The sequence below is a fragment of the Chelonia mydas genome, chromosome 8, assembly GCF_015237465.2.
Source record: "Chelonia mydas isolate rCheMyd1 chromosome 8, rCheMyd1.pri.v2, whole genome shotgun sequence".
In the NCBI taxonomy this organism is placed as follows: domain Eukaryota; kingdom Metazoa; phylum Chordata; order Testudines; family Cheloniidae; genus Chelonia; species Chelonia mydas.
In genome coordinates, this window is record NC_057854.1 from 37,817,531 (window position 1) to 37,830,362 (window position 12,832).

At 46.0% G+C, this 12,832-nt stretch overlaps 1 protein-coding gene across 3 annotated transcripts in view; it reads right to left on the minus strand.

Annotated features, from left to right (window-relative positions):
* Positions 1-12,832, minus strand: part of DIAPH1 (diaphanous related formin 1) — a 157,461-nt gene that overhangs the window by 101,551 nt on the left and 43,078 nt on the right. For 2 of the 3 annotated variants that reach the window (XM_043521331.1, XM_027822676.3), the window contains exons 2-4: positions 10,775-10,801; positions 9,756-9,914; positions 8,461-8,562 (exon numbers count right to left, since the gene is read on the minus strand). In XM_043521331.1, coding sequence (XP_043377266.1) covers positions 8,461-8,562; positions 9,756-9,914; positions 10,775-10,801 — 288 coding nt within the window. The remainder of the gene's footprint in view (positions 1-8,460; positions 8,563-9,755; positions 9,915-10,774; positions 10,802-12,832) is intronic. The other variant, XM_043521330.1, reaches the window with a different exon arrangement.

Sequence of the window (12,832 nt, forward strand, 5' to 3'; positions counted from 1 at the left end):
CTAAGTTTCCTGTAAGCTGTGCAGCGGCCTATTAAGCGCCGACCTGTCATGGCTAGGGGAGAGGCGCCCCTCCCCCGGCCCTAATCTAGTCCGGCCCCCGACCTGCCGTGGCCTCCAACCTAGCAAAAGATTCCAATCTTGCACATCAGGTGCATGTACAACACAAGTGGGATCCACCTAGACAAAGACTTGAACTACCACATTCTAATTGTGATGTAACTGATTTCTATTTACAATTTAAAGTACCTGAAATGGTTCCGTGAAAGCATTCCCTTAGGTTTTAAAAAGGAAAGTATTTTAAAACACTTATATTTGGAAATCCTCTTTAAATTATATACATCCTTCCTACATATTCTGTTTTGCCATCATTATGTTCTATGTGAGGTATAACGATAATGCATGCTATTCAATGAAAAAAATACAACATAGTATTTGAATGAAAATCTCTCAGCAAAACTCAATGTCCTTAAATTGAGGCAGTACAGCAGACAGAGCTGGAGACTGTAACTTCCTTGAACCCAAACATCTCTGCTGATGAAGTTACCAACTCCACTGCACCGGAACACTCAACTGGCCAACAAATCATCTACATTCTGACAGACCTTCTAGACTCATTGACTGGTCAAGTCAAGGTAGGATGTGGCTTAGTACCTTGGACTCAGAGGCACAGATGCAGAGAAATACCCCTTCTACCACTCCAGCCCCTTCAAGCAGCATGAGTAAGAGGCATGTTTTCTGGTGTCTAAAGTCAACAGTTTAAAACTCTGGTGTCTAAACCTAGGCACCTAAGCCCATCTATAGGCAGTTAAATAATAGTGGCCTGATTTTCAGAGGTACTGAGCACCAGCAGCTCCCACTGTAGTCACTGTGTAGCTAAGTGGACTGTGCACGTAGTGAAGAACCTAACTATTACTGCCTGCCTCCTAGTGGGGGAGGGAAAGAAAAGGAGATGATGCTCAGAAATAAAGATGGAGCTCTGGAAGCTGGTCTTGGTAGGGGTGCTCAAAAGCGCAGCTGGAGCAGGACACTAGAGACTGGGCTTTTGTTTTGTTTTTGGTTGGGAAAATCACTTTGGTAAGACTACCCACATGATGAGTTTACATTTTGAAGCCTTTAAGCAAGGAAAAGGAAAATGCAAGTGGAGATCTCCAGCAGACACTTGGGGAAGTTTAAAACTCCATGAGGACCTTATGGTGTGTCCAAAGATTCAGAAATTTTTTTGAATAATTTCCCATATGTGCACCCAACTTTGTCCAATATTGTTCTATGCACTAGATCTCATTAGGACTCAAATGTGAAGTTTGTGGTGCAAACCATTCAAAGAGAGGGCTTGAAAGAAGAGCAGGAGTAGGATTTTCAAGAAGTATGATACCAGCTACGTATTTTCTAAGCCCTATGTCTCAGAAATGACTTGGCAGATTCACCACACATTTTGATTTTTTTAAAGAATAGAAGAGTCTCCTGTAGCCAAACATCACACTTTTAAAGTGGAAAAGATCTTTTTTGGAAGTGGAGACCAAAAATCGAGCTTATAATGGAAGTTTATTTACAGCTTTGGTTAAAGAGAGGCTCTCCCCCCCTACAGAGGCAATGTCAGCTTGAAACATCTTTGTAGAACTTTAGTACTTAATATAGTTACTTATAACATGCACATATACTAAAACAAAACATTTTGTTTCAAAAAGGCCATTTTCATAGAAAAAAATTTCAAATGAAAAATTACTTTTTTTAGAAACAAACTTCACAGAAAATTTGTTTTTTCAGTTTTGAGTTTTCAACAAAAAAGGAAAATTGAGAAACTGAATGTTTGTCCCCCTGTCCCTCATCCCTTTTTGCCATTTTTAAAAAGAGAACCTTCCCCCAAAAAATGGATTTTAGGTTTCAAAAAATGAAAAGGGTTGGGGGTTTTTTTGGAGAATGTTTTGAAGGTTTTCGTAAAACACACTTAGCATTTTCAACCAGTTATAAAATGTACTATAAATGAAAGAAGTTACCAAAAAACAAAACAAAAAACATTTCCCCCCATTTTATTTACGTTGTCAACTGACAACACTCTCAGCTAGTTTCTCCCTTGTTGAGGAGCCCTTTATAAACACCAACAGGGGAGCAGAAAAAAACCTTAAACACACTTTTAAAAAGAATGTTTTTAAACAGTCAATACTATGTCCTGAAATAATGGAGCACTATCAGAAACTGGGTATTTTATTTTAAACTAATCATTTAAAAAATGATGGTTACTGTAATCTTTTAATACTTAGCCATAGAAAATCTTTGTTCATTCTGCTATATTAAAATATAGTTATGAAAATAAATCATACAATATGATGAATTTATGAGAAGAAGGTTTATGAAAACTCAGCATTGGGCTAATTTCAGCCTCTTCAAACACTTCATTGAGCCCTGGTCTACATTAACAGTTTCGGTCGAATTTAGCAGCGTTAGATCAATTTAACCCTGCACCCGTCCACACAACGAAGCCATTTACTTCGACTTAAAGGGGGGGATTAGCGCTGAAATCAACCTTGCCGGGTCAAATCTGGGGTAGTGTGGTAGCAATTCGACGGCACTGGCCTCCGGAAGCTAACCCAGAGTGCCCCACTGTGACTGCTCTAGACAGCACTCTCAACTCAGATGCGCTGGCCAGGTAGACAGGAAAAGGCCCGTGAACTTTTGAATCTCATTTCCTCTTTGGCCAGCATGGCAAGCTGCAGGTGAGTGCAGATCTCACCAGCAGAGGTGACCATGATGGAGTCCCAGAATCGCAAAAGAGCTCCAGTATAGACCGAACGGGAGGTACAGGATCTGATCGCTGTATGGGGAGACGAATCCATGCTATCAGAACTCTGTTCCATAAGACGAAATGCCCGAACATTTGAAAAAAATCTCCAAGGGCATGAAGGACAGAGGCTATCACAGGGACCCACAGCAGTGCCGCGTGAAACTTAAGGAGCTCAGGCAAGCCTACCAAAAAACCAGAGAGGCAAACGGCTGCTCGGGGTCAGAGCCCCAGACATGCCGCTTCTATGATGAGCTGCATGCCATTCTAGGGGGTGCAGCCACCACGACCCCACCCCATGCTTTGATTCCATCAATGGATCATCACACAACAGGGATGCGCATTTTGGGGACGAGGAAGATGAGGAGGAGGAGGAGGTTGAAGATAGCGCACAGCAAACAAGCGGAGAAACTGTTTTCCCCAAGAGCCAGGAACTGTTTCTCACCCTGTACCTGGAGCCAGTACCCCCCGAACCCACCCAAGGCGAGCTCCCGGACCCGCCAGGAGGAGGAGGAGGGACCTCTGGTGAATATAACACATGGTTTGTAAATATAACACATGGTTTAAAAGCAAGCGGGTTTAATGATTAATTTGCAGCCAATACAGCTACTGGAAAAGTCTGTTAACGTGTCCGCTCCATCCCCAGACACGTTAACAGTTATAAAATGTACTATAAATGAAAGAAGTTACCAAAAAACAAAACAAAAAACATTTCCCCCCATTTTATTTACGTTGTCAACTGACAACACTCTCAGCTAGTTTCTCCCTTGTTGAGGAGCCCTTTATAAACACCAACAGGGGAGCAGAAAAAAACCTTAAACACACTGGGGGAAGCAAAAGTGGATGGGAATCTGGGAGGCAGTGACCATGAGTTGGTTGAGTTCAGGATCCTGACGCAGGGAAGAAAGGTAAGCAGCAGGATACGGACCCTGGACTTCAGGAAAGCAGACTTTGACTCCCTCAGGGAACAGATGGCCAGGATCCCCTGGGGGACTAACATGAAGGGGAAGGGAGTCCAGGAGAGCTGGCTGTATTTCAAGGAATCCCTGTTGAGGTTACAGGGACAAACCATCCCGATGAGTCGAAAGAATAGTAAATATGGCAGGCGACCAGCTTGGCTTAATGGTGAAATCCTAGCGGATCTTAAACATAAAAAAGAAGCTTACAAGGAGTGGAAGGTTGGACATATGACCAGGGAAGAGTATAAAAATATTGCTCGGGCATGTAGGAAAGATATCAGGAGGGCCAAATCGCACCTGGAGCTGCAGCTAGCAAGAGATGTCAAGAGTAACAAGAAGGGTTTCTTCAGGTATGTTGGCAACAAGAAGAAAGCCAAGGAAAGTGTGGGCCCCTTACTGAATGAGGGAGGCAACCTAGTGACAGAGGATGTGGAAAAAGCTAATGTACTCAATGCTTTTTTTGCCTCTGTTTTCACTAACAAGGTCAGCTCCCAGACTGCTGTGCTGGGCATCACAAAATGGGGAAGAGATGGCCAGCCCTCTGTAGAGATAGAGGTGGTTAGGGACTATTTAGAAAAGCTGGACGTGCACAAGTCCATGGGGCCGGACGAATTGCATCCGAGAGTGCTGAAGGAATTGGCGGCTGTGATTGCAGAGCCCTTGGCCATTATCTTTGAAAACTCGTGGCGAACGGGGGAAGTCCCGGATGACTGGAAAAAGGCTAATGTAGTGCCCATCTTTAAAAAAGGGAAGAAGGAGGATCCTGGGAACTACAGGCCAGTCAGCCTCACCTCAGTCCCTGGAAAAATCATGGAGCAGGTCCTCAAAGAATCAATCCTGAAGCACTTAGAGGAGAGGAAAGTGATCAGGAACAGTCAGCATGGATTCACCAAGGGAAGGTCATGCCTGACTAATCTAATCGCCTTTTATGATGAGATTACTGGTTCTGTGGATGAAGGGAAAGCAGTGGATGTATTGTTTCTTGACTTTAGCAAAGCTTTTGACACGGTCTCCCACAGCATTCTTGTCAGCAAGTTAAGGACGTATGGGCTGGATGAATGCACTATAAGGTGGGTAGAAAGCTGGCTAGATTGTCGGGCACAACGGGTAGTGATCAATGGCTCCATGTCTAGTTGGCAGCCGGTGTCAAGTGGAGTGCCCCAGGGGTCGGTCCTGGGGCCCGTTTTGTTCAATATCTTCATAAATGATCTGGAGGATGGTGTGGATTGCACTCTGAGCAAATTTGCGGATGATACTAAACTGGGAGGAGTGGTAGATACGCTGGAGGGGAGGGATAGGATACAGAAGGACCTAGACAAATTGGAGGATTGGGCCAAAAGAAATCTGATGAGGTTCAATAAGGATAAGTGCAGGGTCCTGCACTTAGGATGGAAGAATCCAATGCACCGCTACAGACTAGGGACCGAATGGCTAGGCAGCAGTTCTGCGGAAAAGGACCTAGGGGTGACAGTGGACGAGAAGCTGGATATGAGTCAGCAGTGTGCCCTTGTTGCCAAGAAGGCCAATGGCATTTTGGGATGTATAAGTAGGGGCATAGCGAGCAGATCGAGGGACGTGATCGTTCCCCTCTATTCGACACTGGTGAGGCCTCATCTGGAGTACTGTGTCCAGTTTTGGGCCCCACACTACAAGAAGGATGTGGATAAATTGGAAAGAGTCCAGCGAAGGGCAACAAAAATGATTAGGGGTCTAGAGCACATGACTTATGAGGAGAGGCTGAGGGAGCTGGGATTGTTTAGTCTGCAGAAGAGAAGAATGAGGGGGGATTTGATAGCTGCTTTCAACTACCTGAAAGGGGGTTCCAAAGAGGATGGCTCTAGACTGTTCTCAATGGTAGCAGATGACAGAACGAGGAGTAATGGTCTCAAGTTGCAATGGGGGAGGTTTAGATTGGATATTAGGAAAAACTTTTTCACTAAGAGGGTGGTGAAACACTGGAATGCGTTACCTAGGGAGGTGGTAGAATCTCCTTCCTTAGAGGTTTTTAAGGTCAGGCTTGACAAAGCCCTGGCTGGGATGATTTAACTGGGACTTGGTCCTGCTTTGAGCAGGGGGTTGGACTAGATGACCTTCTGGGGTCCCTTCCAACCCTGATATTCTATGATTCTATGACTCTATGATACAGCCCCTGTGTGACCAGCCGCCCTCCTCCTCAAGTTCCATAGCCTCCTCACCCAAATGCCCAAGAATGTGGTGGGGGGAGGGGGGCGCAGCCTCCAGGCACCCAACCACTCCACCCCAGATGACTGCCCAAGCAACAGAAAGCTGACATTCAATAAGTTTTAAAGTGCAGCGTGGCCTTGTCCTTCCCTCCTCTCCCACCCCTCCCGAGCTACCTTGGCAGTTATCCCCCTGTTTGTGTGATGAATTAATAAAGAATGCATGAATTTGAAGCAACAATGACTTTATTGCCTCTGCAAGTGGTGATCGAAGGCGGGAGGGGAGTTTGGTTAGCTTACAGGGAAGCAGAGTGAACCAAGGGGCGGAGGTTTTCATCAAGGAGAAACAAACAGAACTTTCACACTGGCCAGTCATGAAACTGGTTTTCAAAGCTTCTCTGATGCACACCGCGTCCTCCTGTACTCTTCTAACAGCCCTGGTGTTTGGCTGCGCATAATCAGCAGCCAGGCGATTTGCCTCAACCTCCCACCCCACCATAAACGTCTCCCCCTTACTCTCACAGATATTGTGGAGCACACAGCAAGCAGTAATAACAATGGGAATATTGGTTTCGCTGAGGTCTAAGCGAGTCAGTAAACTGCGCCAGCACGCTTTTAAACGTCCAAATGCACATTCTACCACCATTCTGCACTTGCTCAGCCTATAGTTGAACAGCTCCTGACTACTGTCCAGGCTGCCTGTGTATGGCTTCATGAGCCATGGCATTAAGGGGTAGGCTGGGTCCCCAAGGATAACTACAGGCATTTCAACATCCGCAAAGGTTATTTTCTGGTCTGGGAAGAAAGTCCCTAGCTGCAGCTGTTGAAACAGACCAGAGTTCCTGAAGATGCGAGCATCGTGTACCTTTCCCGGCCATCCCACGTTGATGTTGGTGAAACGTCCCTTGTGATCCACCAGTGTTTGCAGCACCATTGAAAAGTACCCCTTTCGGTTTATGTACTTGCTGCCTTGGTGCCAAGATAGGGATATGGGTTCTGTCTATCCCCCCACCACAGTTATGGAATCCCATTGCAGCACCATTGAAAAGTACCCCTTTCGGTTTATGTACTTGCTGCCTTGGTGCCAAGATAGGGATATGGGTTCTGTCTATCCCCCCACCACAGTTATGGAATCCCATTGCAGCAAAGCCATCCACTATGACCTGCACATTTCCCAGAGTCACTACCCTTGGTAGCAGCAGCTCATTGATTGCATTGGCTACTTGGATCACAGCAGCCCCCACAGTAGATCTGCCTACTCCAAATTGATTCCCAACTGATCGGTAGCTGCCTGGAGTTGCAAGCTTCCACAGGGCTATCGCCACTCGCTTGTGAACTGTGAGGGCTGCTCTCATCTTGGTATTCTGGCGGTTCAGGGCAGGGGAAAGCAAGTCACAAAGTTTCATGAAAGTGCCCTTATGCATGCGAAAGTTTTGCAGCCATTGGGAATCATCCCAGACCTGCAACACTATGCGGTCCCACCAGTCTGTGCTTGTTTCCTGGGCCCAGAATTGGCGTTCCATGGCATGAACCTGCCGCATTACCACCATGATGTCCACATTGCCGGGGCTTGTACTTTGAGAGAAGTCTGTGTCCATGTCCACATCACTCTCCTCACCTACTCACCTGCTTTTGCAGGTTCTGGTTCTGCATATACTGCTGGATAATGTGCGTGGTGTTTAGAACGGTCATAACTGCCGCGGTGATCTGAGCGGGCTCCATGCTTGTCGTGGTATGGCGTCTGCAGGAAAGCAGGAGAGCAGAGTGGCAGCGGAAGCGGAGGGTGGATGACGATGCTGACAGCAATATGAAGCCCGCACAGAAAAAGGCGTGAAACGATTGTCGGCCGTTGCTTTCACAGAGGGAGGGGGAGCAAGGCGTAGCTGGCAGCAGATGGTGCAGTACGACTGCTAGCTGTCATCGTCTCCTGGGTGCTCACGGTGCTACTGGCTGTGAGAGCAGCCTGAGGCAGAATATCCCTCTCAAGGAGTGAACTCACACCCCTAGGTTTAGCAGGCCAATGCTCAAACCACTGAGCTATCCCTCTGCCAATATTCCAGGCAGGACTGACTCTCCATTAGACAAAACTTAAAGAAGAGAATGACCTGAGTCACTCCCATTAATGTCCGGGCGCCCCTGACAGATCTCACCAAGGTCTGCCAGGAGAACCCAAGAGACGACGAGGAGTGCTACCAGTTGTAATGCACCATCTGCTGCCACAAGGCAATGAGCTGCTGCTGTGTAGCAATGCAGTCCCCTGGGTCTCTTGGGTTCTCCTGCCAGCACCCAGGAGACGTACGGTGACAGTGAGCTGAGCGGGCTCTATGCTTGCCATGGTATGGCATCTGCATGGGTAACCCAGGAAAAAAGACGTGAAACGATTGTCAATGTATATTTCTTTCAAATTGTTCATGAAATTTGTGTTTCATGTCAGATTTTCACTTAAGAACCTATGATGTGAGGAGTTCTTTGCAGTGTTGCTATACAACACCATATCCCTACCTCCCTCAAAGCAGCTTTCTGTACTCAGAGCAAGAGTACTCACAGCTTTAGAGGTATGTAGATACTGGGACACCATCTCCCTCTTGATTATTATGTCCTTCTCCCTCAGAGGCTGCTGCTTCTCCTCATTCAGATTCATATCAACCTGTGGAAGAAAAGCAAGAAAATGTTCAGTTGTGCACAGATTCCCTGATGCTCGGAACATCCCTCACACAGAAACATCATTTGCTACATGGAACACAATCTGCTCAAGGCAACAGGAAGCTTGCAGCCCAGCCACAGCAAGGCCTGAAACGTGGTTCAGTGAGCACATATCAGAATCTCAGAGGGAATAGCCTGCACTTGTGTTTAAACCCTGTCAGAGGAGACCCCTGAGATAAGAAGCAGACAGGAGCAGTCTCCCCCATCCCCTGGCACACACTTCCCAAAGGGGATTATGGTGCTCTGAGGAGAGCTAGAGAAAGTTACCTCCATCACAGGGGGATGCTAGCATTCCAGTGGGACAGAGAGGAGCCCCCAACTCCTAAAGGGGTTTGTGGAGCCCAATGGAATCTCTCAGCATACAATTTACAAAACCAAGAGCCAACTGACTAACCACAGGAGTTCTCTGATCTGCAGAGCTGCTTCTGTCACAATGATTAAGCAGCTGTCAACTGTCAAGCAGTGATACCTTCTGCTACTTATTTTCCAGTCTGGGCTCTTAGGGTTTCCAGTGATGTTTTATTCAATGGAACGAGTTAGCCTCCTTCTCAAGATGTGCCTGTCTGTTTCATGTTTGCTGTGTTTTAAATTTGTTGTAAATTTAATTGCTGTAAAGTTTGCCAATAACACAAACATCTGTGTAGCAGCAAACAAGGAGGCGAGAACTCAAGAGAAGAGGGCCCAGAGATGAAGATGTAACCATACAGCAAATCCCAAAATATTAAAGCAAGTTTATTTTCACCTTCTCTCCTTAATCCTGTCTTACTATCGCTCCTAAAGTACTAAAACTGTTATGGGGAAGGATTGGGACTGAGAGGCAAAAAGGAAGAGGTTTACACAGGAAAACCCTGAGAACCATTGTCTTATACTATCTGTGAAAAATGACAGGCTAAGGAATCAAAGCAGACCACCCTTCATTGGAGAGTTGTGAGGAAACAGAGCAGGCTCTACCATGGTGATGGAGGTAGGAGGTGTAGGCTGACATAAGGCATCGTGGTTATGAGGTGTAGCACTAGTCATCTAGGATACTAGGAGGCACTACAGTCTCCACCTCTTGTCCTGGAAAATGGAAGATAAACACCCAGAGAGCACACAGTGAAGGAAGGAAGGGCATTTGCATTGGGGTCATTAACTTACCAGCATCTGTTCAAAGAGGCCCAGCACATCCTGATCTGTGATTTCCTGTAGCATCTGGCCTGCACTAGGAACATCCATATAGGAAGCAGAGGAATTCCTATGAGCAACATTGGATTTTTCCTTCTCCTTTTTTATCCGCATGCTGGTGAATCGCTCCAGCTGAGTGAGAGAAACAGAAATCAAACTCAGCATAACCTCATTTCGCACCTCTCAGCTCCGGTGATCACCCTCAACCACACATGCTGTCCCAAAACCAATGCCAGGCATACTACCCTAATTGCATTCCTATATTTGGCATTCCCACGCTTGCACTGCTGGCAATGGATAGAGAAAGCACAACCGGTCTGGGGGTACTTCTGACACCAAGAGGCCGTAACTTGTGATCTGTGGACCTACCAGGTGCACATTAGTAGGGAAACTTTTGAAACTTCATAGACCAGAGACAAAATTCTCTGTAGACCCTCCAAGTGGTAGATAAGGGTTTTTGTACCCCTTGAGCATCTTTACTCAATGTGTCTGACAAGTCACACACTGCAAGGTTAGTCAGTGTTCTCCAGATGTCCATGCACCATCACCGGCAGAGGATAAGTAGAAATCTGCTGGTACTGCTAATGCCAACTCCCATGTGAATTCAATGCCTCTCCAGGGAAATCTAAAAATCTAAAACACCAAAAACCTGGGTGCCAACAAACAGGGTCTATCCCTGCAGTCAGCAGTCTTGCAAAGCCAACCCTCTGGAAAATGCCAGTGTTCAGATTGCCTACTAAACCAGTGCTTATGAGGAAAGAGTCAGCAGAGCATGCATGGTCATAGATTGAGAAGCAGAGTTAGAGAATCCTAGAGAAGCAAATGCCTTATGAGAGAGACAACACACACGGAGCAGCCATGTGACAGCAAGGGCTGAAGCCTTCGAACAGTAAGATTAGAATAGAACAGGCAGAGGAACCAGAAACAGCCAGGCACAGGAAAGTTACAGCAAGTAGGAGACATCACATGCAGAAGAAAACCACCATCCTTACCTCATCCGCCATGAGCCGCTTCAAAGTCTGTGGGACAGAAAGAGGAGGGAGAAGAGGAGAAACAAATCAGTGATACAAGGCACACCTCCAAACACAGAGAGTGTGAGGGTGAGAAGAAAAAATGGGTAGTGACAACCCAGCTTGTTCCACTCCTGTTCAGAGTGAACAGAACACAACAATGCCAAACTCCCATATCCTGCACACTACCACTGGGGAAAGATTTAACTCACCAATGCAGACATACAGCAGTTCCACAGATTTGAGAGATGAGAGCATGAGCAGTGGGAAGCAATTACTGCACGAAGCACAAGCTTCCTTCTCTTTCCTCTTTGACTTAGTTTTGTCTCATACTCAAACCTTTTCTAGTAATGCACATTGACTCAAGACTTCAAGAATTCCTTTTGGGGAAAGCAAAACCAAATCCACCACATGGATCTAGTCCCCAGCCAGAAGCGGACAATCTATTCCAATATATGATGCCCTCTTTCCTTACAACAGAAGGCAGAGGTATGGTCTTATCTCCCATCCGGGACAAGGGACAGGATTAGTTATGCTCTCACCAGATGGAGGGACATCATTGCATGGTGGGACCATAACTAATCCTGTTATATTGCAGCCCTTGCTCCCGACCTCAACAGCCAAGACAGTTTGGTTTAGACTTGGCATTGTACATAAGAGGAATGGCCCAGGCAAAGGAAAATCGGGCCCTTTCAGTTCAATCACGTCACTGACAACCACAGGTCTTGCCATCCCCTCAGCTTTGTTAGAAGGGGATCTGTCCTCTTAAAGGGCACGTTGGACCTCAGTATTCCATTTCAGGTGGAATCCTGGTTTTGGGTATGTGCTTCCCAGAATATACAGGTGATGACTTCAGAAGCTGGGACAGTTTGCTTTCAAATTATTAGGAATGTTAAAGAGACACCAAATTCCCTCTCTCCCTCCCTGCCACTCTATACAGACACACAAAAGGTTGAAACTAACTACCTGAATTACCTATGACCCTTCCTCTGTGGATCATCAGGGGTGTTTAGCAGATATAAAGAATGGATCACAATGTATTCCATAGGGGCAGGCCACCTGTAATGCAAATCCCCTTTCAGGACACTCCATGACAGGTTCTCATCTTTTCCCATCTTTAACTGAGGGAGTAATTCTGTCTGAAATGCGAAGTTCATTACACTTGCTCCCTAGTTTTTTTTTTTTATCTGCATCCAGAATCCACATGACTGTAATTTCCACTACTGCAGCTTTTTGATTTGTCATAAACCAGAGACTCCAGCAGAGGGCAGAAAGAATCAACATATGGGAATAACAAGGAGCAGATCTGCTGCTGCTCTAATGACAGAGAGAGTGTAACAACACAGTCAATGAAGATCAGACCCCCTGGAAACAGATGTTAAGAGCATCACAGAGAACGTGGATTATAGCTCCTTTCCATACCCATCCCTTGTACTACAGCATCAAACGCAGAATTGGGGTAGTGTACCCTGAGAGTTCAGTGCACCACAATTTAAGATAATGCCATAAAGGTGAACCACCTCCAACATATCACATAGTTTAAACCCTTAATAGGGCTTTGGGATGGCCCACACTACACACAAGAGTTCCCTTCCTTCCCATCTCCAAAAGTTATCCAAAGATCACATGATGCTGAGAGAACCAAGACAAAAGCTCCTTTGACACCACTAAAGGTCCCTAAAGGGCTCAACGTATTTCAAAATTCTGCAGCTGTGAAATTCATCCTTTGCTGTTCAACTGTACTCCAGAACCTCAGCTTTCATTTAAAATTTTTTCTACTAGCCCTTATGGCTGTAGAAATAACCTTGAAAACATTAACTGAATTTAACCGACCCAAATGTCTGCAGAGAGCCTGAAGAAAGTAACTTTAAGAGGTGTGAACTACAATCCTTCATCTCAGTCAGGGCACCATGGACTTTGATTCTGTGGTTGTGTTATTTGGCATTTTCTCAAGATAATTAAGTGTGTTTGCCAAGGAATTTCTTCCTTGTGCTGCAGCTAGGCAGCTGATATTTTGCATTCTCTCTCTCTGCCCTCCCA